General features: G+C 47.5%; 1 protein-coding gene across 2 annotated transcripts in view; it reads left to right on the top strand.

Moving 5' to 3' along the window:
• Lama3 (laminin subunit alpha 3) overlaps positions 1-22,459 on the top strand; it is a 207,385-nt gene that overhangs the window by 171,611 nt on the left and 13,315 nt on the right. For both annotated transcript variants that reach the window (XM_055625584.1, XM_055625583.1), the window contains 13 exons: positions 1,515-1,685; positions 3,180-3,331; positions 3,481-3,643; positions 4,019-4,152; positions 5,783-5,927; positions 9,417-9,536; positions 10,358-10,491; positions 13,478-13,595; positions 13,890-14,030; positions 16,271-16,410; positions 17,504-17,635; positions 18,607-18,760; positions 19,909-20,075. In XM_055625584.1, coding sequence (XP_055481559.1) covers positions 1,515-1,685; positions 3,180-3,331; positions 3,481-3,643; positions 4,019-4,152; positions 5,783-5,927; positions 9,417-9,536; positions 10,358-10,491; positions 13,478-13,595; positions 13,890-14,030; positions 16,271-16,410; positions 17,504-17,635; positions 18,607-18,760; positions 19,909-20,075 — 1,871 coding nt within the window. The remainder of the gene's footprint in view (positions 1-1,514; positions 1,686-3,179; positions 3,332-3,480; positions 3,644-4,018; positions 4,153-5,782; positions 5,928-9,416; positions 9,537-10,357; positions 10,492-13,477; positions 13,596-13,889; positions 14,031-16,270; positions 16,411-17,503; positions 17,636-18,606; positions 18,761-19,908; positions 20,076-22,459) is intronic.

The following is a 22,459-nucleotide window of genomic DNA, read 5'->3' as shown; positions in this document are numbered from 1 at the left end:
GGGAGTGGAAGAGAGAGCCGTACTGTGGGCTCATACAGTGGGTGAGGGGGACCCTGGCCTCGCCTTCACACATTCCAGACACCAGAAAACCCATAATGTTTGGCGGATAGAGCGTATGTTCATACCACTCCAAGAACGTTGCTGTTCTGGTTGCTAGAGGACATTTGTTTTCTGTGGTTTAGGCTGGACCTACCCAGTCTTGGTCCACAGACCTGTACTACTTGGATGACTCTTAACGTCAGTTCATCAAATCTAAGTTTAATATTAAGCAGAAATATCTGAGAAGTTTCAGTGCTTGAAGTTGCATCTGTTTGGCAGCTTCCTCATTTCACTTTTCTAGTAATTTTGGTGTTGCAGACCTATTGCTTCCTGAGAGATTAGAGTGGGAGAGCAGGGCAGGGCCTCTGTCACAGAGGATCTAAGATGCACGGTACAGAGTCTTAGTGCCCGTGTGAGTGCTCCCGCCTGTGTAGAGAGGCCACATTTCCTCCTCAGTTGCTCTCCACTTTATGTTTTCAGACAATTTCTTACTGAAGCTAGAACTTGTCAATTTGTCTAGACTCGAAGCCAGAAAAGCGCTTCCTCCCTGTGCTGGGATTACAAACGTGCACCGTGGCAACCTGGGCTGTTCGTTTGCTCCTCATTTTTTTATGTTGGTACTGAGATCTAGACTCAGGTCCTCATGCTTGCACGGCAGGCCCTATATTGACTGAGCCATCTCCTCGGCCTCAATACATGCATTTTTACAGCCTGAATGTCTGAAATAAATGCAGGCATAGCGTGTAACACACTCACTGTCAAGCAGTTCCTTTTGAAAAAGTATTTTAAAGAGCTGGGTACTATGGCCATGCCTGTGGCCACAGCACTTAGGAGGCAATAGCAGGAGGATCACAAGTTCAAAACCACTCTGAGATGTAGAGTGAGCCTGAGGCCAGCCTGGACCACATAAATCCTGACTGAAAAACACTGTTTAAGATATTTTAATGTATTGTATTTTAACCATGTGCAAGCACCATCCTTAATGGTTCCATGAATTTTAACCCCTCTACACAAATCCACATAGGGCAAGAATTGTCATTACTGCTGTTGTCACCTTCGCCATTGTCATTGCTGCACAGAAGAGTAAATTGACTTCCAATGGCCCTCAGCCAAGCCACATCAAGAGCAGACAGCTCTGCAGACAACTTCATGAAATTACAGTCTGGGTCCAGGCTGGGCATTTCTCAAATGTGTGTGGTGTGTATATGTGTGTGCAGGTATCTATACATACGTATAGATATATGTATATGTACATGTATGTATATATACATGTAGATGTATATGTAAATGTTTATGTATGTAAAACACAAATTGACTTGAGTCCAAGAGACGCTCTCCCTCCCTGATGCCTAGCGTACAGCTTCGGACAAGCTGATGTGTCGCTAAGAGGGGTGGCTACAGAACTCTCTCACTGAGCACATCCTCTTTCTCATAGCTGCCGACACCTCATTCTTCCATCTCGTTCTTCCTCACAGGTTGCGATTCCCATGAGGTTCAATGGTAAATCCGGCGTCGAAGTCCGGCTGCCAAATGACCTGGAAGACTTGAAAGGATACACGTCCCTGTCTTTGTTTCTCCAAAGACCTGACTTAAGAGAGAACGGGGGCACCGAGGACATGTTTGTGATGTACCTCGGAAATAAGGATGTAAGTGTTGTTCAGACATTTCCTTGTTTTACTGACAGAATGGTTTTGGAGGTGCCAGTGGGCTGAAGGTGTAGGCAAATGTGGGTACGAGAGAGCACATGCATGCTTAAGGTTGTAGGGTCCGTGCTTTCTCCCCAGGAAACAGAACTGTGATCTGTCCTGTTCCTGGGACGGCCCAGCCACAGATGCCTCCCCACACCCACAGCAGAGGGGTAGGAGCCATATATAAATGCGCTCCAAATCAAAACAAAGCCTAAACTGTCTGCCGGCCATTCTTCATCCTAGCTCGTTGGAGCCACTATCACAGGCATTTCCAACAGCTGACTTCAGCTCTTTGCCCCTCCTCCTAAATATGTTTCTTCCATGTAAGGGAAAGTTAAGTACCAACTGGGTTGAAATAAAAATATCTAAAACATGGTTCTTGGACTTTCTCTCTCTCTCTTTCTGTCTCTCTCTCACACATAAACATAAATGTAATAAAAATATAAAGTATGGTTTTCGGAAATTCTACCTGGTTAGGAAATTCTTAGTTATCAGGAGGGAACATTATATTGAAAGATTCCTAACCCAACAGTGTTGTTAATTTTAAGTACCTTTTTGTGTGTCAGGGTGTAAGCCTTTATTTGTAGATTCTTTATTATACAGTGGTGTTTGTTTTGTTCTATGACAAAATGCAGACAGCTTTGTGCCTTTAACACATGGATGCCACCTATAATCAGCCACCTGTAGTCTCACATTCCATATTATGGACTCGAACAACTATGGACTGAAAATATCCAGAGAAGCAGCTGGTAGCTCAGTTTGTAGAATGCTTCCCTGGCATGTGCGAAGCCCCACATTTGACCCCCAGCGCTACAGAAACTGGGCATGGTGGCACATACTTGTAATCCTAGCACTCTGTGTGGCTGAGGCAGGACGATTTAGAAGTTCCAAGGTCCTTCTTGGGCTACATATGGTGCTGTGGGCCAACCTGGGCTACATGAGACCTTGTCTCAAACTAAACAAAATGAGAAAGATCTCGCATCATTGTCCTGAGAAGTGCTTGCTCTGTGGTAGGTGCTGGCAAACTATAGAGATTGGACAATGGAGAATCAGTACCTCAGCCCATGAAACAGGAGATAGCCCGGTGTCAGTACCCGAGTGTTCTGTAGTGGCCTCTAAGAGGATATACATGAGGAATAGAGAAGAAAGACACACACATATTCTGTGTATATTCTGCCTTCCCAAAGCCTATCACATAAAGTCCTTTATTTTGTGCAATAAAATGTTTAGGATCCTCTTGAGATGGAAAATGTGAGTTTATAAAGCTTGAAGGGCTCTGAGGTCTTGTCACAGCCGTGCTCTGGGATGTATCTGTCTGTCTTTCTGAATGCCTGACTGTCTCAACACCCATACTTAAACTCTGTTTTTAAAAAGCTCCCAAGACCCCCTCCCCACCCCAGCGCTGTTTCATTTTGAACAGAAAGATTTCTGAAGTGGCCTTTCTGTCCCCAGGCCTCCAAGGACTACATAGGCATGGCGGTTGTAGATGGCCAGCTGACGTGTGTCTACAACCTGGGAGATCGAGAAGCTGAAGTCCAGATAGACCAGGTGCTGACGGAGAGCGAGACGCAGGAGGCAGTCATGGACCGGGTGAAGTTCCAGAGGTATGGTCCCACCGGCTCCCGGTGTCTGCGAACCGGGCCGGTCCCGCCAAACTCTCCCGTTGGTGGCTACTCAGCCGTGCTTCTAGAACGCTGGCTTTTTTAATTCCTTCATTTTCCCCCCTGCAACTTTGTTATCTAATTTTCAACAGAATTTATCAGTTCGCAAAACTTAATTACACCAAAGAAGCCACATCCAATAAGCCCAAGGCTCCCGGGGTCTATGACCTGGACAGCGGCAGCAGTAACACGCTCCTCAATCTGGACCCTGAGAATGCCGTGTTTTATGTTGGAGGCTACCCGCCGGATTTTCAGGTAAGTCTCAGCCGACTCGCTGAGGGAAACGCTTCGGTTTGGATGCAATGACTCCGTGTCCATGTTCTAACTAATTTGGTACAAAATCAATTAACCATGTGCTCTCAAAGCGCACCCAGTGTCTAGCGTGTCGCGCTTTAGAGCATTCATTTAGTGTACGATGTTTGTGAGTGTTAATATCCCCATTTTACAGATGAATACACTCAGGCAGGGAAGATCAACTGCCAGCCTGACTTTAGACAACTCTTAAAGGGCAAAGGCCTGGACCCACGTTCTTCACCCTTCTGCTGCATTCCCTGTTAAAAGCCTTCCGGACGCACCGCGACCGTCCCTTCCTGCTCAGCTCATGGGAGCTTTGTCTTGTTTCTCTCGCAGCTTCCTAGCAGACTGAGGTTCCCTCCCTACAAGGGCTGCATCGAGCTAGATGACCTCAATGAAAACGTCCTGAGCCTGTACAACTTCAAGACAGCTTTCTATCTCAACACCACCGAGGTGGAACCTTGCAGGAGGTAAAGGGAGGCTGGCGGCCCTTGTCCCTGGAACTGCACTGGGGATGTGCAGTACTGTCACAGCGGCGGGCAGGCCAGGGTGCTGAGGTTGCAGTCCACTGCCTGGGCCAGTACTGCTTGCCCTCGCTGTGCGGACGGCACCCACCGCGCCCTGTCCCTAAGCTCTAATAACACCCGTTTTGCCCTACACACGGCGGGTGTTAGGTTAGTAGTTTTCTTGGCTCTTAAAAGCGTGGCTCTTGGGGATGATGAGACGATGAGGCTCTATATCAGCATATGCTGCACGAGCCTAAGGACCTGGGTTTGATCCCTGAGTCCATGTAAAGGTGGAAGGAGGAACCAGCTCCTCAAAGTTGTCCTCTGATCTCCACATGTACCATTGTAGCACACACACCCTCACTCACATACACAACACACACAATCATAAGAAACACAACTTTTAAAAATGAATTTGGTGCCTCCTGCCACGAAAAAGACTCGATATTAGACCATTTAGGCACGTGGTTATGTCATTAAAATTTAAACAACAGTAGTCTGCACAGTGAGAGACTTTCTAGGTCCTTTGCCTTCTGAACCTATTTGAAAATTGCTCTATCTCAGCCAGTGTTCCATTGCTGTGAAGAGACACTATGACAACAGTAGGTCTTATAAAGGGAAGCATTTAATTGGGACTTGCTTACAGTCAGGGGGTTTAGGCTATAGCTGTCATGGTGGGAAGCATGGCAGTACACAGGCAGAGTGCCAGAAGGCACCTGAGAGTTCTACATCCAGATCCACAGGCAGGGGGAAGAGAGACAGACAGCCGCTGGGCCTGGCTTGGCCCACCCCCAATGACTCACTTCCTCCAACAAGATCACGCCTCCTCAGCAAAACCATCCCCTAATGACCAAACACTCAAATATTTGGCCTATAGGAGCCATTCTTAGTCAATCCACCACATGCTCTTTTGAGCTCCTAGCCATTCCTACACTTTAAAGGACTTAGGATATTCCTATCTGAGGAGAGCAAGCATTCATTATTTAGAAGAAGCTAACACTGAAAATTAAAAATTTCTTACATTTAAATATTTTCAGCTAGTTGGCCACTTTCTCCTAAATAGATAAACCTCTCTCTGTGTTTCTCTGTCTCTCTGTCTCTGTCTGTCTCTCTGTCTCTTTCTCTCTCATGTGTATAATACTTATATGTATATTCATCCATATATAGGGACTAGAGGTAGACATCAGTCCTTTTTCTCTGTAACTACCCACCTTATTTTTGAGACAGGGTCTCTCTCTGAACCTAGAGCTCACTAGGCTTGCCAGAAAGCCCCTAGGTCCACCTCACCTGCTTCCTAGAGTTTACACATATGTTCTGCCATGCCCAGCTTTAACCTGGTTCTGAATATCAAAACTTGGGTGTTCATTCATATAAAACAAGCACTTTACCAATGAACGAGCTTTTCAAAGTGGAGTTTAAGAGCACACAAGGAAGAAAGGCTGGCTGGACATGTTACAGTGTTCCCCCTTTTCCTACACAGCTGTAGCATGTATGTTCCTTGTCCATTGTTTAACTAGCAGTGTCTCATATCAGTGAGCACACTGGGAAGGTGGCCGTCTGTGGCTGACATCTAACTTCTGGTTGGTGTTGATAGGAGAAAGGAAGAGTCGGACAAAAATTACTTTGAAGGGACAGGCTATGCTCGCATTCCCACTCAGCTTAATGCTCCCTTCCCGAACTTCATCCAGACCATCCAGACTACTGTGGACAGAGGCTTGCTCTTCTTTGCTGAGAACCAGGTAACTTATGCCAGGCATCTAACTAATGGTGTACCCTCTGCATCTAGCAGTCTGGGGGTAACTGGGCTATGGTAAGCAACCCATCTAGACTGGAAAACAATGTGGCAATACAACATTGGACAGTCACATTTTCTTTCTGTTGGGGTGAGTTTTAACAAGGACAAAGGATTAGGAATTTGAGGACTTGAGGCCTAAATGAGGCAGGATTCTCCTCATCTTATTCTCATGTCAGCTTTAGACTTTGAAAACAGCTGTTTTGAAACAAAGACCTCCTGGGGTCCCCTGAATCTAGGTGGCTGGACTTCCTGCAGCTATGACCTTGGTGTGGCTCATGGCAGGCTACGGGGATTGTGTCTTGATGAGCCTGCAGCTTGGCTTCCCAAGGCATGGAAGCGTCTGTACTTTTAAGTAGCCTGGGCCAGATGGCCATTCTTTATTTTTAATATTTTCTCTACTCTTGAGGACTTTATACTCTGTACAATAAAATATCATATTCATCATCTCATTTCCCACCCCATCTTCCTCAGTCTTCCCAACAGTATGTTCCCCTCAAACTTCATGGGATTTTTTTTCTTGATGACTCCTCAAGTCCAACTACTGCTGCCTATATGTGTGGGACCAGCCAGTGGATTGTGGGAAATCTCCCAGTGGCCACACATTCAAAGGAAGATCAATTCTCCTTCCCCTAGAAGCTCTCAACTGCCAATATGTAGTCACCAAGGGCTGGGGCCAGAGAGTGCCTCACCCACCCATGCTGTAAATTTGGCATGGTGGTTAGTAGTGGGTGCTGGTGTGGAGAAAGATGCACCTTTAAGGCCAAGTGTTCGTAACACTTTGACCAGTCGTGTATCTCAGCACTGGCAAAAAGGAGCTTCAATGACCAAGGCTGAGAGCATCCTGGGTCTCTTGGCATATATGCAAAAATTTGTAATGCAGTTCAACAGTGTGACCATTTAGCATAATAATGTATTATAAGAAAAACTAAATAATAAAGTTGACCTTCCAAGGCATGGGCTTTTGTCCAGGATTATCCATAGCCATCAGGGAAATGCAGATTATAATTACAAGATTCCATCATTCCAGTCAGAATAGCCATCCTTGGGAGTACAGATGACAACAGATGCTACTGTGGATGCAGCGAACGCTTGTATACTGGCAGTGAAAGTTTCAGTGTGTGCAGCCAACTTTGGAAATCAGTATGGAGATTTCTCAAAGCAAAACAAAATAAAACCTAAACTTAGAACTGCTGTATGACCCAGCTATACCAGAGGGCCATTCTTAGAGTTCTTAGGTGAGATGCATGCAAGGCGATAGTTTAGTCATGATTTCTAGTGCTTCCTACTGGTTCAGGGAGAGTAGGCATGATATTTGCTCTGGTTCTTCTTTTTTGGTTTGACCTCTGGAACAAATCTTGTATAGCTGCTCTCACAAGCAGTGTTCTGAAAAAAATGTGTATTAGCCCAGAGGAACAGTCTGCAAATGTGATGCATGGCTTGGGGTTTTACCCACCCCCTGCCTGTCAGGTAGGAGCAAAGGTTTGTCCCCACTCTTTTTCTGAGGTTGGCCTGGTCCCTTAACTCTGATGGATGCAGAGAGCTAAGCAGTGAGCCAGCGTCTTTAGGCCAACGCACTTGTATTCCAAAACAAGGTCTCCTTAGTTTGGATGGAGGATCTCTTTTTTTCCCAAATGTTTTGGATGAGAAGTTTTTCATATTTTGGATTGTTTTTCATTTTAGACTATTTGCATATATATAATAAGAAACACTGAGGATGTTCAGTTAGCTTTCTCTGCTCTTAAATATCCCAGAATCAGGAAATGGTGCTGCCCAGAGTCAGGCTGGCTCTTCCCACACCAATTAAGGAAATCAAGACAACCCAGCAGACATGTCCAAAGGCCAACCCAATGTAGACAGTCAGTCCCTCAGTGAGACGCTCTTCCCAGGTGATTATAGGTTCTGTTGAGTTGAATGAAAGCTAACCACCACAGAACCCAAGTCTAACATGAGCTCTGTGCATGCTTCGTAAACATGCACATTTTTTCCCCCTGAGACAGGATTTCCCTGTGTAACCCTGGCTGTCCTGGACTCACTTTGTAGACCAGGCTAGCCTCAAACTCATAGAAATCTGCCTGCCTCTGCCTCCCAAGTGCTGGGATTAAAGGCATGCACCACCACTGTGCACACATAGCCTAAGGGATTTTATACAACACAATTTTGTACATAGAGGAAGGTTTGTGTACCATAAACTGTTAGAACTGTCGGGGAGTGCTGATGCCCAAACAAAATGTCTTAGATTTTGAAGCATTTCTCATTTTGAGTTTGGAGGCTGGGTTGCTTACAAATTGGGGATATTTTACATTTTGAAATTCTTGGAGACTAAGAAGAACCAGAAATAATATTTAGTCTGGAAGAACCTTACATAACACCATTGTGTAAGAATCCTTGGGGGCCTCTGCTAAGGAGATAAGAATTGCTCTAAGGGAGCTGCTGCTACCTGGCTCAAGAGTGGATGACTCTCCAGGGCAAGGTTTTAGGATCCATGCTAAAGGATGAAGACTCAGGCTCTAGATCTCACAGAGAAGACTTACTATCACAGGGAACTGGGTAAGCACAACAGTACAAATTGGTTCCCTAGCCAAGAGGCTATGACTAGGATGAACCAGATCCTGCCCTCTAGAGGGGAATGCTGGTATCGCATAAGCACACTGCCAATCAGCGAGCTCTGCTTTGTCATAAATTTGAGTAGCTTAGAGGTACAATGACAAGCATGATGTGTCAGAGGCTAGAGTAAAAGATGCCTCCTCTGAAACCTGATGGACACGTGGAAGGGGATGTTGTAGAGGGGGGTCCACAGGGACAGGGACACAAAACAGGCCTGGCAGTGATATGCCAGGACAACAGGTGTCCTGTGTGGCGAGGGTTTGGGTAGCCGAGAGACACGATGAGAAGCAAAGTGAAGAGGCGCCCAATCCCTCTCAGCATCTGCTGGGGAGTCTGAGCTGTGCCCTGGGAACAAAGAGAGTTAATATGCTCTCTGGAGATTGCAGAGGCTGCCCTGGCTTGGTGGAAGGTGATCAGTGGGGAAGAGGGGAGGAAGAGGTGGTGTAGGGTGATGTGGTTGAAATCAGGGGTGCTGCATGAGAGAGGTAAAGGGGAAAAATCCCAGGGTTCCATTGGACTGACTGGGTAAGAAAGGAGGAAATGACTCCATGCATGGTTTGCTGGCATTAGTTTCCATAAAGCAAGATCGGATGCTGGCTGGCACGCACGAGTTTGCCCTGAGTGCAGGGCGCTGCGATGTTTCACACTGCCAGCAGTGGCCAGCCATCTCTTGCCTCCTGAGGGTGAGGTCCCACTGCACCGGTCTCCCTGTTAGCCCAGGAGGCACCTGAAGCTGACGGCACCAAGTGGATCCAGAACCACTGGGGAGCCAGAGACTTTTCCGTTCTTCAGCCAGGACTTCTGGTAATCTGCCTTTTCCGTACTCCAGGACAACTTCATATCCCTGATTATAGAAGACGGCAATCTCATGGTGAGATACAAACTGAATTCAGAGCCACCCAAAGAGAAAGGAATTCAAAACACCATCAACGACGGGAAAGACCATCTGGTATGTCCTTGGAGTCCGTTCATTTGAATTTTTAGAAGTCAGTGGACCTTTAAAATAAATTAATGCTCACCAAAACAAAAACAGGCAAAATGACACAAAAACCTGCTACAAGATAAACTAATTAACTGAGGGATGTGTCCTTTAGATTTTTGAACATTTAGGCATGAGATAATATATCTGTGTGTGTGTATGTATGTATATATATTACATAAATTGTGTAAACCATGATAAATTTCAAGTGAGAACATTTCTATCAAAATGAGACCATGTCTACTAAAACGTTTTAGGTCAGGAGTTTTCAGTCTTCCTAGTGCTGCAGTGATCCTTACAGGGTAGCAAGCTGTCTCAGTAGCTTGGCGAGATGATGCAGACTGTGTGAGGAGCTTCTCAGAAGCCAAGCAGAGAAAACTGGGTGAGGTGGGCCTGTTGTTCCAGCACTGGGGACAAGGGCAGGCAGGTCCCTGGTGCTCATGGGCCAGCAGGCCAGACTAAGTGGCAAGTGTTAGCCAGTGAAAGACCCCATCTCAAATCAAAGATGACCCACGTCCAAGGAACAGCACCTACAGTTGTTTCCTGGCCTCTGCACACACATGGACACATGTGAACACATGTGGATGAACATGCAGAAACATGAACCTGTGCGTACACACACTCGCATCGCATGGGCATGTTTTAGTATCAAACTTTTACCGCACACTGCTACTGGGCTGCCTTATACCACATATGTAAAGAATCCAAAGGAAAACAAAACCACAGTGACTCAGCCACTACAAATAGGATTTCGTCTAGTTGCTTGAAGGTTCATTTCCCATCTGTTTCAGATTTCAATCGCGATTGGGAAAGCACAGAAACGCATGTTGGTAAATATGAATGACCATAATGTAAGAATCGAAGGGGAGATATTTGATTTCGGCACGTATTATTTGGGAGGCGTTCCGATTGCAATCAGAGAAAGGTAAGAAGATGCTACAGGCTTTTTATTGGGGGCAGGGGACCACTGGTAGGGGTCTGTTCTTTCCTTCCACCCCGTGTGTCCTGGTTGTCAGGCTGCCCAGCAATGGCCCTTATCATTGAGCTGTCGCGCCAACCCCATGTGCTGCCTTTTTCTTAAAGCAGCTCACCTCTTATGCTGGCAGTGATTGCTGCCAATCAAAAAGTCCCCTTTGTCTAATATTAATTAAATGTTAATATAAACTTTGCAGTACTAATAATGTAGTCATAAAAGAAAAAACGGATTGAAAAAAATCTGAATAATGGGACAGGCAGTCCAAAATGGGGGGAATCAGATCAAGTGTGTGTTGCCTCCGTGGTCCCTCCTTGTCACTCTCAGGAGCATCCAGTTGGGTGACGATGCCGAGGAAAGCAGATGAGGCTATTGCTTTGACATTAAAGAAGTTCATGGACAGGGACGGAATAAGAACATACACATGGGGAGGGGAGAGGGAGCAGGAAAGAGAGAGAGAATGTGTGTGACTGTTTTCTTGGTAGTCTGATGTATACTTCCAAACAAGAGGCTACCGCCTTTTCTAGATAAGTTTATACTTTTTTTCTTGTTCTACTTAAAAATCACAAGAACAGACAAATACATGAAGGGGATAGAAGCCCATGAAAATATTTACCTGCCCGTTTGTTTTTCCAGAAGTAAAATGCTAAGCGATATTTATGTTTCTGACCTGTCTTATCCATGTGGCCTTCCAGTGAGCTCCTGCAACTGTCCCCCGATGTGGGTCACTGGGGTGGAGTGGCTTTTAAAGGACCTCAGCAGGAATCTGGGGGGGGGGGGGGGGCCACACAGCTCTGCCCAAGGACCCAGCTTAGTGGAAGGCCCCTGAGGAAAGCCAGAGAGCTCATACTTGACAGGAGTGAGGAGCCATGATTACATCAGGCAGCTTTGCTCTGTGGAGTCCATGGGTAGTCCTCCTATCTATCTATCTATCTATCTATCTATCTATCTATCTATCTATCTATCTATCTATCTATCATCTCTCTATCTCTCTATCTCTATCTCTATCTCTATCTCTATCTCTATCTCTATCTCTATCTCTATCTCTATCTATCTATAAGTCCTGTCTGATAAGGCCAGAGGGCCTGACACCAGGCAGGACATTTTGTCTTGAGATTTGAGTGTAATTATAGAAGGTGAAAACAAAGACCACAGGAAACGTGCCAGTCAGCAGGGAACGGACGAGCACTGGCCTCAGCATCACATTGTACCCTTCCTGTTCCCTCCCATCTTCGGGCTCCAGCTGGGGAGCTGCATAAGCTTCTATGAGCAGATGGGCCAGAGTACTGCACGTCCATTCCCATGCAGGAGGTCACCGGACAGCACCTGGCCAACAGAATCAGGTTCCTCTAGCAAGTATGCTCAGACCTTGAATCCTGGAAGAAATGTGGAAGTCTAGGCCCTCAGATGGCCCAAGAGAATGGGTATAAACATATTGTAAGGATGCCACCTCCAGAAATTCACACAAATGTCCCTCCTTTCCCAAGGGGAAAGCTGCCTTTATAAAATAATTAAGCCACAATGCCAAAAAGGATTTGATTTTCCTTTAATGAAATTTAATTTTATGCGTGTTTCTCATAGATCTGCTAATTATAATGAATTGGACTGGAACGGAAGCAGACACCTTTCCATTTAGATAAATGGAGCTACCTTAGGGATTTATGATGAAATCAGCATTGGGTTTTCTTAATGCATCATTCGATTAAGAAATATTAATATTTGCCTGGACCTCAGTCAGTCTGTGTGTGTATTAATGTTTTGCATGAATCCAGCTTCATACAGGTCAGGAAGTCAACTCAAATGGGAATGTCAGGGCGCCACCAGGAAGATCTGCTACAGACATTGCTTGTGTAGGGCCGACGAGCTGGGTCATCCATGAAGCGGTCAGTGAACAAGCGTGAGAACCTGAGTTCAGGTCTCTGGCACCCGTATTACAAAGCCTGGCATGGTAGTAGGTGCTTGTAAACCTAGTTCTAGACGGCAGGGGCAAGAGGAGCCCTCAGACTTCCTGGCCAGTCAGGTTAGCTAAGTTACTGAGCTCCGTTCAGTAAGAGACCTTGTCTCAGAAAGGAAGGTGGAGAGCAGCAGAGGGAGGCAGCCATTGTCAGCTCTGGCCTCAGCGTGCACATGCGTACAAGCCCGTACCCACAGGTCTGTGTACACGCATCTATGCTTGCAGCACACAGCCAGACGAAATTGCTAGAGGAGGAGTAGTAGTAATAACAACAACAACAATAATAATAATAGAGTAGGGGTAGTCGTATGTAGGGTAAGTCGTGCTGTTGCCAGGTAGAATATAGCTAGCCCTGCTGCCTTGCAGCGAGTCCTCAGTAGGCCCTACGAGCCATTGAGTGTGTTACGCATGTTAAGCTCACCTATGACAGAGTCCTGAAGCAGAATGGCAGGCTTTTCATTTTCTCTTACAGACGTACAGAGAAGTAAAGTTTTTTTTGTCAAGCAGGCACAGAACTTGATCTCAGACAGCCCAGTCCCCGAGCTGCAGCCTCACCCACTCCTGAACCTCTCGCCACACCTGTGTGGTCATCTTCTCGTCCGTCATCAGCCCCAGCTTCCTGAGCATTTGTGGATCTAATCCTCATCACAACCACTTGCTCGTGTGGTGTGGCTGGGAGGCAGTGCCTAGATTCGAACCCCCGGTGTCAAGTTGGCATTGATTAAATCAGCCATGTTTTCCAAAATTTAATAGAACTAGAAAGTCACCTTTGTGTGTATGTGTTTGAGTTCGCAGGGTGAATGGCAAAATCGAGCCTAAAGGTTTTTAGCACGTTGCTGGCTCCTGAATTTCTGAGTGTGTGTTTCTCTAACACCTGCAGTTTCCAGCTCACTCATAGACTTCCCGTCATTGCCCAATGCCAGAAAGCCAGCATTTCTGGGGAGCCCAGTCTGACAAGTCCCCTTTTCTGCATCCTCTCATCAGGTTTAACATCTCCACACCTGCTTTCCAAGGCTGCATGAGGAACCTGAAGAAAACCAGTGGTGTGGTCAGGCTGAACGACACCGTGGGTGTGACCAAAAAGTGCTCTGAAGACTGGAAGGTAAGCGCAGCATTGGGACCACGGGACAGACAGCATCTCAGAGAGCCATGGTGCTGCGGTGAGTGGGCTTTGTGCACTGCTCATGCGCTGCTCATGCGCTGAATCTGTAGAGAAGGTGGCCAGCCACACGCACCAGATGGCTGGCAACTGGCTGTGTGGCACACTGCAGCGGGAGCCTGTCTGAACCGCACGAGTGGTCTTCGTCCTCTCCAGGGAAGCGGTGTAGCTAGACCGCCCACATCTAGGCATCCAGGAAGTGATCGTAATGCCAGCCATTTCCATGTTTGGTTTCAGCTCGTGCGAACGGCCTCATTCTCCAGGGGAGGACAGATGAGTTTTACAAACCTAGACGTGCCCTTGCCTGACCGCTTCCAGCTCTCCTTTGGGTTTCAGACCTTTGAGCCCAGTGGGACACTATTCAATCATCAGACACGGGTAAGAGGCAGTGTGCTCATAGTAAGATGAAAGCCTGGCACCAAGCGTTCTGCCAAAAGCAGCAGGATGAGTTTGAAGGTAGAGGAGTTGGGCATTTTTTTTTTTCTGCCATCACAGTTCTGGCACGGGTAATTCTCCACCCTGGGCAGATCCTGAGAGAAATCTGGCTAGATGGTGTATAATAAACTATAGGGCTCTATCTGTGTGTATTGAGCGCTCATTTCCATTCCTTACAGACATATGTGAAAACGAATTATAACAGGTATAAGTAATAATGTGGTTTAGGGAAAGATTAAGGTTTATCCTTACTATTTCTTCTCGATTACATCTTCAAAAGAAGGTTCCTCAGATTCCTTTATGACTCCTCAGGAAATACTTATCCCAGGAGAAGTAGAGGAAGCCAGGTCCTGGGCTCTCTTTTCACATGCAGGAGAGCCACAGGGATTCTCTCTGCTGCTGGGAAGACAGCTTGCCAAGTAAACTTCTTACTATGCAAACCTGAGGACTGGCGTTTGGGGCTCCTATGCCACGTGAACACTGGGTGGGCATGGCGGCCCAAGGGAAGCAGATGGGACACGCCCCTAGCAGCCTGCGGCTCAGCCTCCTGAAATAGAACGGCCAAAATGGCGAGCTCCAGGTTCACTAAGACCTTGTCTGTGTGTGTAAGGCAGCGAGCAATCAAGGAAGACACCTGAAAGTCCCCTGTGCCTGCACACACACGTGCACTCACCACACAGGCCTGTGTGAAAAAGAAACACACAGAGAGCAAGAGCGCATGAGAGCAAGAGAGAGAGAGACTGGGAGACGGAGATGTCTACAGGAAGATGGTCTCTGTAGCCCCAGGGAAGTAAGAGTCAGCCTAGAAACCCGCCGACTGGAAGAATTGGACCTTTAAATAAATAAGGTTTTTGATTTGTTTCGTTAGGGCTGCCAGTCACAGTAGGTCTAAAAGATGGCAGTGCCTGGCTCTGCGGCTATGCTATGTTAACAATGTCTCTTGCCTTTGGCATCTTGCTTACCAGTCTTTGTAGATTCTCTCTCCTTCTCTCTGTCTGTCTGTGTATGGATCTGTGTGTGCATGTGTTTTGTGGTCATGTATGTGCGGGTGAATGTGTGTAATAAGGACACTCCATGTGGCATTCCTAAGGAGCGTCACCAGCCTGGGGCTCGCCGAGCAAGCTAGCTGACCGACAAGCCCTGGAGATCCTGTTTCTGCCTCTCCAGCTTGGGGTTCTGAGCACACTCCAGCACACCCAGCTTTTTCTATGTTGGTTCTGGGTCAGGTCCTTGTCCTTGTGGGGCAAGCACTGTATTGACTGAGCCATGACTCCAGCCCTGACCTAGCACTTCTAATTCCTAATCCGTGTTTCCTTTGTCATATGTAAGTACAGTGAGTCCACAGAGTGATCAAAAGCACGTGTAAGGATTAGATGAGCAACAAGTTAGAGCAACTCAGTGCAGCGGAGGGGTTCTAGGACTGTCTTGGGGACATTGTTCTCAAGTTTATAAAGTGTCAGTTAGGGACACAGTCAGTCCCGTTCAGTCGCAGCTGAAGCTGGCTGTACCCAGGCACTAGGCAGATTGCTGTAGAGGAAAAGATCACGGAGAAGCCACGTATGGAAAACTTGAGAAATCAGACTGGATAGATAAAACTGGATGAAACCAAAATGATAACCGTTCTAACGATGGGTTTTAAGTTACTCATGGACAGAGTCGGTCATCCTGCCAGCGTTCGGGTGAGCACAGCTTGACATGGAAAATTGGGCTTCCTAGAAATAATGACCAGAAGATCAAACATTCATGAAAGTTATAGAAAAGAAGTCATTGTTGTAACCTTGCATAGGGGAAAAAAGCCTGAGTGATGATGAATCAACTCTCTGCTGTAAAAATTTGTAGAAGAGAATGAATTCTCACAGAAACAACTTTATCAAAGTGAGAGTAAAAACAGAGAAAAATTAGATGCGATTTAAATGTTCTATACAGCTGGTTAGAAAATTAAATGGGCCTAATGAAGAAGATCTAGAAAAAGACTGACAAATTCATCAATGTTGAAGTAATTTGCGTAACATTTTTATATTCATAAACAAGGAGCCAAGCTATTTAAAAATCATCTTTTGATCAAAATGTCGAGGTCAAAACATTTGGGTCATGGTGCCCTGGCTGCTTTATGCCTACTTTTGGTCATCTGTCATCTCTAAATGCAAATTAACTGCTGATGGCGTATTCTGGGATCGTTTCAGACGAGTAGCCTGCAGGTCAGCCTGGACGACGGCCACATTGAGCTGAGCACCAGGGACAGCAGCGGCCCCATTTTCAAGTCCCCACAGACCTACATGGATGGCTTACTGCATCACGTGTCTGTGATAAGCGACACCTCAGGGTGAGTGAGCTACACCCGCTGCCAGAGCCTGTTTAGTTCAACAGGGCTCTCCAGTACAGCTTTGCACAGCGCGTGTTCCTGCTGCTGACGCTAGCTGGCCTTTCCCTGATTCTGTCCTGATTAAAACATACAGTCAGATGTATGTGGATAGATGCGAAATCAGAATGGACTACCCATCCTAAATACGGAAGGTACCACTATAAACCTTCACATGGGATGATGTGGACGAACCTCCAAAAGTGTCGCAAGGAGACGGCTCACAGAGGAGTGCTCCCATGGGATTCTGTGCCCGCGAGTTTAAAAAGAAATCAGAATTCGGGATGGTTTTTATTCTTGGAGAGGGAGGGAAGCTAGGAAGTACAATTAACACAAAGAGAGGTTCTTGGGGTACCAGGCCATTTGGTGTCTTTCTGTGAACGATATTGGTACATTCCTGTTGCAAAAATTCATTGAGGAGTGAGCTAGAGAGAGGTTCAGTGGTTAAGGAGCACGGGGCTTCTCTTTCAGAGGACCTAGGTTCGGTTCCTAGCACCTACATGGTGGCTCACAACCTTTCTTCACTCCACCACAGGGGCCTTCTGTCTCCTCAGACACTGGGCACACATATGAGCAGATGTACATTCAGACAAGGCACAACACATGTGCTAAAAATAAATAAGCCCTCCCCCTTTTGTTTTTCAAGACAGGGTTTCTCTGTGTAGCCCTGTCTGTCCTGGAACTCACTTTGTAGACCAGGCTGGCCTCAAACTCACAGAGATCCACCTGTCTCTACCTCCTCAAGTGCTGGGAATCAAGACATGCACCACCACACCTGGCTAAATAAGCCTTTTTTTTTAATTGCTTGAGCAGATATTTGTGATGTAAACTTTCAGTCCATATATTTTAGTTAACTAAAGTGTTATGTGTAAAACTATGTGAAAACATTTTGCATTTTGAAAAATACATCTGATTTGACTCATCCGTTGGGTGGCAGATTTGAGTCAGACATTAGATTGTCGTCCCCCCCCCCCCCAGAGTGTTTTGGGGGTTTTGTTGCTGTTTCCGTGTGGTTTGGCTAGTGGTCTCACCCTGCCTTGCTTCTGTCTGTTTTCAGCCTCCGCCTTCTCATCGACGACCAGGCTCTGAGAAGGAACCAGAGGCTCCCCGGCTTCTCGAACGCCCAGCAGTCTCTCCGCCTGGGAGGCGGTTACTTCGAGGGTTGCATCAGCAATGTTTTTGTGCAGAGGTGGGGATCTTTTTCCTGAGGTTAGCGAGAAGAGCCTACCCACCTGCAGGGTCACACTCATCCAGGGCCTGGATTTGATTTGTCAGGGTTACCAAAGGCTCTCATTCCACGTTTCTCCAGAATGTGTTAAAAACCTACAAGCCAAAACTCCTAACAGCTTACAGCTTGGAAGAGATCTAATGAAAATTAACTTCCTAATCATGGCCCTTGCAAAAAGCATTCACAGTTTGGTTTCATTTTAATCGATGGTGCAGTTTGATTGGATCCAGGGTCTGTGCAGTGCCGGGGAGACCCACTCACACAGTGCTGAAAATGACGTTCAGGAGAGTGGAGCTCAGGATTTCGCTCATACAGGCTTTAAATGGTATCTCTAATTCAGAAAACTTCGCAGAAGAGCCCTGGCACCTCCCTGGAGCAGAAGGAGGTCTTGGCTCTGGCTAGGAAGCCTAAGCTGGAACCTGCACCCTGCCCACATGTCCCCCATCTTCCTTCACAGCACCCATCAGGCCTGAACCTCCAGGCCAGGATGAGGCCTGCAGCTCCCAGTCCTGCCCAAAGTTGAGAAAGCAGCTCTCTTGAGCATGTGGCCCTGTGGCTGGAGCAGGGTGCGGGAGGAATGGAGAATACAGGGTTGTTTAACTGCCATCTTGTACCTCTGTGGCATCCTGGGGTTCACCATCATTCCTATGCCGTCCCATACCTGTCACTCCCCTCTCTGCATATTTGACTTCCATATTCCTGTACGATACCCATTTCAAAGAAAAAAACCTAGTATTCCAGCCCTGCCATTTTTCAAGTCCACGGAAGTTTCTAGAAGCCCTTTCATCTTGCAGATGTGACTCGCACAGGTGAAAGTTTTTGTAGGAATCACGACAGTAAGAATGTTCCTTGCTACAAGCTCTGTCTGCCTGCTGGTGGGTCTCCCCGTAGGAGAGGGTTTGCTCTTAGCTTTCATTTTGCCCTCATTCCAGGTTTTCACAAAGTCCAGAAGTCTTGGACTTGGCCAGTAAATCTACCAAGAGGGAAGCATCCCTGGGAGGCTGCAGTTTAAACAAACCACCTTTTCTTATGCTATTTAAAGGCCCCAAGGCACTTAACAAAGCCAAGATTTTCAATGTCAATCAGGTAAGTGTCAAAGGTTTGCCTTGGGTCTTACTTCCCCTGATTCCACCCAGAGAGAGGTGATGGGAAAGGGAGGTGGGGCATCACCCAGTCGCTGGTGGTCAGTGGATCTTCGGCAGTTGATGGATACCAAAATGACAGGGCCAGGGCCGGGGAGGTGTTTCAGTCAGTAGGTCCGTGCAGTGAAACGCAAGCATGAGGACCTGAATTCAGAGTCCTGGCACCGTGAAGAAAGCAGGGCACGGTAGCGCACCTCTGTAATGCCAGCAGTGAGGAAGCGAAGAGCCTTGGAATTCACTGGCCAGCCAGGAGAGACCCTGGCTCGAAAACTAAGGTAGAGAGCAATAGAGGGAGGCACCTGATGGTGACCCTGACTTCTACATGCTCGCACATGCTCCTGTGTACACAAACATGTACACACATACGCTAAAACTATGACAAAGCGATTCTCTCTCTCTTCAATGTTTATTTTGTGTCTTGATAAAAATTTGGCAATTTTTGCAGTCTCCAGAGAAATGCTGATTGTAGTGAGGCCAGATCCGGTACCCTCATCCTTCTGTCCCTTCGCTCAGTCTTTCATTTGCCCTGCTTGCAAAAGCCCAAGGGAGTTGGCTGGGAGGGGGAGGTGACAGGCTTTTGGCTCTGTGGTACTCTGCCTGTGGATGCCTCATGCTGGCTGTGGCCTGCTGAGACTTTGGCTCTTCTGATGGCCTGCTATAGGGTGGAGTTCTACATCCCTGCAGGTTCCACGTGCAGTAGGGCCTCTAAAAAGGCTAGACCTGTACAATGTGTTCTCCCCAAAAAGGAAGAGAAGAGGGACTATTTGGACTCTCCAAAGCTATGTCTTTCCAACCCTATTCATACATTCCTGGAGGCAAAAGGATCCCAAATCACAGCCACATAGGGACACTGAATGGAACTTGGTGGGTCTTCAGGCAAAGCTAAGAATAAGTTTTTACCTTCTCTTTTGTTTCCACACCAGGAGGAGGCACACGGCAGGGGGGGGGGGGTTGTCCCATTTCATTGGGGCTATTTGCCAAGCCTTTTATCTCTCTGCTGATTTCATCTCCTAGACTCTTGGGCCAGACCAGCATCCGCGCACCTTCCACCACCCTCCACCGGGTCCTCATTCCCTCTCTCTTCTCTCACAGCTGCTGCAGGATGCGCCTCAGGCCCCCAGGAGCACGGAGGCTTGGCGAGACGGGAAGTCCTGCCTGTCACCTCTCAGTGCCAAAGCCACTCACGGAGCCCTCCAGTTCGGGGACAGTCCCACTAGCCACCTGCTATTCAAGCTGCCCCAGGAGTTGCTGAAATCCAGGTACTTCTCCTTTTCTTTTTCAAAAATACGTTCTTGTCCCATTAGTTGCCTGCTCTCCCGAGGCTGTTGAGTCCCCTGACACCAGGCTCACAATGGAAGCGCTGTCAGTTTTCCGGAGCCAGTACTCTGAATAAGACAGGGGTATGGGGCCCCTCACGTGCTCTGCTCTCCCTGCGCAGCCGGAATGGAAATGTGCCCGCTGCTGCTGCCACAGCTGCCCAGGGCCCAAACAATCAGCTCAGCTCCAGCTGAGAATTGACGCCATTCTAAAAATAAGGCCGATATCCCACCCCTGAAGCTACTCGCTATTATGTGATAAATCACCTTTCTTCTCCTGTGTTCTGTACCAAACGAGAATTATTCTCTTAGGAAGCCTTGGTTGCCAGATAGAACGTTCCTAGAGAATGCTTTCAGACCTTTTTTTTTTTTAAAAATGGTAACAAGTTGCATCCTTGTCAGGGAGGCGGGGCTGAGCTGAGCGGAAATGCTAAGGATGTCAGGAAGAAAGGAGGAAAGCAAGGTCCGCCCTTTTCAGGTGCTTTCCTTGAGGGAGTCATGAAGCTGCCAAGCGCTTCTTCAGACTTTCGTATTTTAAGCAGGGGTGGGGAAAGACCATCTTGAATTCTGGCTCTTGGCTGTCATGTACCGGTTCAGCCTCTCTGTGAGATGGGGGCCAGGATGGGTCTGGGCAGGCAGGAGGTTTAGTGTGGGAAGGCGGGTGAAAGGTGGTGGGGAGGGGCAGAAGGCCAGGAAAGCCTAAGGCCAGGCTGGAGCCACCTGTGTAGACCGCAGTGGGCTTCAGGCTGCAGCGCAGTTCTGCAGGGCCCTGAGCGGAGTTCACCTCCAAAAGAGTCAGTGTTGGGTCCGAGTGTCTTGTTCTGGTATGCCTGCCACACTGGGCAGATCCGAGAAGGTGGCAGCTGGGGACTTCCCTGTGCCCCTGTAGCAGGCCTTCGTGTACAGTGTGCCCTTTTTAGGTCTGCACTCCTGGGTTGGCCTCACATTTTAGCGAATGGTCACATCTCTCCCTAGCCTCCATTTTCTCGTTGGTCAAAAGGGGTTACTGCTGATTTCCCGACGATGGGGTCCGGTTAATAGTTTGAAAGGAGCTGGCCTTGGAAGTCCACTCAGCCACAGGATGACTCAAATAAAGCTATGACAGTTAGACCCGGAGGAGAGCCTGAGCAAGTGGTTAAGTCTCCAGTGACCCCCGAGGAAAGTCTCAGAACACTCATTTGCTGAAACTGGTTTGTAGAAGGCCAAAGCGGGGGAGCAGGTGTGTCCTTGAGCCAGTTCTCCTAATGACATCATTGCTTCTGGGAAGGGATGCCCCATTGTGTAGCTCTGCTCTCTTGGCCAAGCTGACCTCAGTGACAACTCTCACGCATCTTAAATGAACAGCCTCCGCATCTGCTGGCCTGTCTGCCCTGTCCCGGCCTCCCCCAGCCCCTTCCCACCGCAGCTTCTTCCCCAGCCCCTGCCCCAGCATTTTCTCCCTTCGTGCATTCAGCATGCTGACTTATCTGCCTGCCAGTGAGTCAACCCTGACGCATGCTCCAGGTAACGTTCACAAAGGTAGAGTGGGAGGAAGGGGGCAGAAAGCCAGTCATTACAGTACTCACCCCTGTGACAAGAACAGCTTAAGAAGGAAGGGGTCATCTGACTCACGGCCTGAGGGTACAGTACATTCTGACAGAGAAAGCAGCAGGACTATGAGGGTACATACATTCACAGCCAGGAAGCAGAGAGATGGTGGCCTGTGTTTAACTCGCTTTCTCCTTTGCTCTTAATCAGGGATCCCAGCCCGTGTGTGTGTGTTGGGGGGGGGGGGGTGTCCTTCATTTGGAACAGATCTTCCTCAGCTAAACCTCTCTGGAAGATGCCTTCACCAACATGCTCCAGGGTGTGTCTCCTACGTGATTCTAACTCCTGTCAAAGCTGACAGTCAAGATTAACTGCCAAATTAGTATATGCAATTGTAAGCTATCCCAGTCCCAAATGTTTTAACATCTGTGTCTTCGGGAAGTTGTTAGCTCTGGTGTGTGTTGCACTCATTCTGATTTGCTTTCTAGCTATGTTTTCGCCATCCCCAAAAGCTGGTGCCATCACTTTAACCCTTCAGCGAATATAAAAATGTACTCTTGAGCTTCTCCCCCGCCCCGCACCCCGTTCCTCCAGCAGTAAGGAGTCAAAGCTGCGTTGCCATATCCTCAGATGTGAATACTGCTGCCTTTTTGAAATGTTAGTCTTTTCTGCAAGAAGATTGCCTTAAGAAACAGTTCTGGAAAGCAAATGTCAGGTCCGATCACCAAGCCCACGTATGCAAAGTGCTGTGTGCCCTGGAGTGCATCCCAGTGTTTTTTTAAGTTGGCACAGGCAATCAG

This window comes from Psammomys obesus, unplaced genomic scaffold, assembly GCF_907164565.1.
Source record: "Psammomys obesus unplaced genomic scaffold, mPsaObe1.curated_primary_1811, whole genome shotgun sequence".
NCBI lineage: Eukaryota > Metazoa > Chordata > Mammalia > Rodentia > Muridae > Psammomys > Psammomys obesus.
Note: the sequence above shows the minus strand (reverse complement) of the source record. Positions and strands in the feature narration are given on the sequence as shown.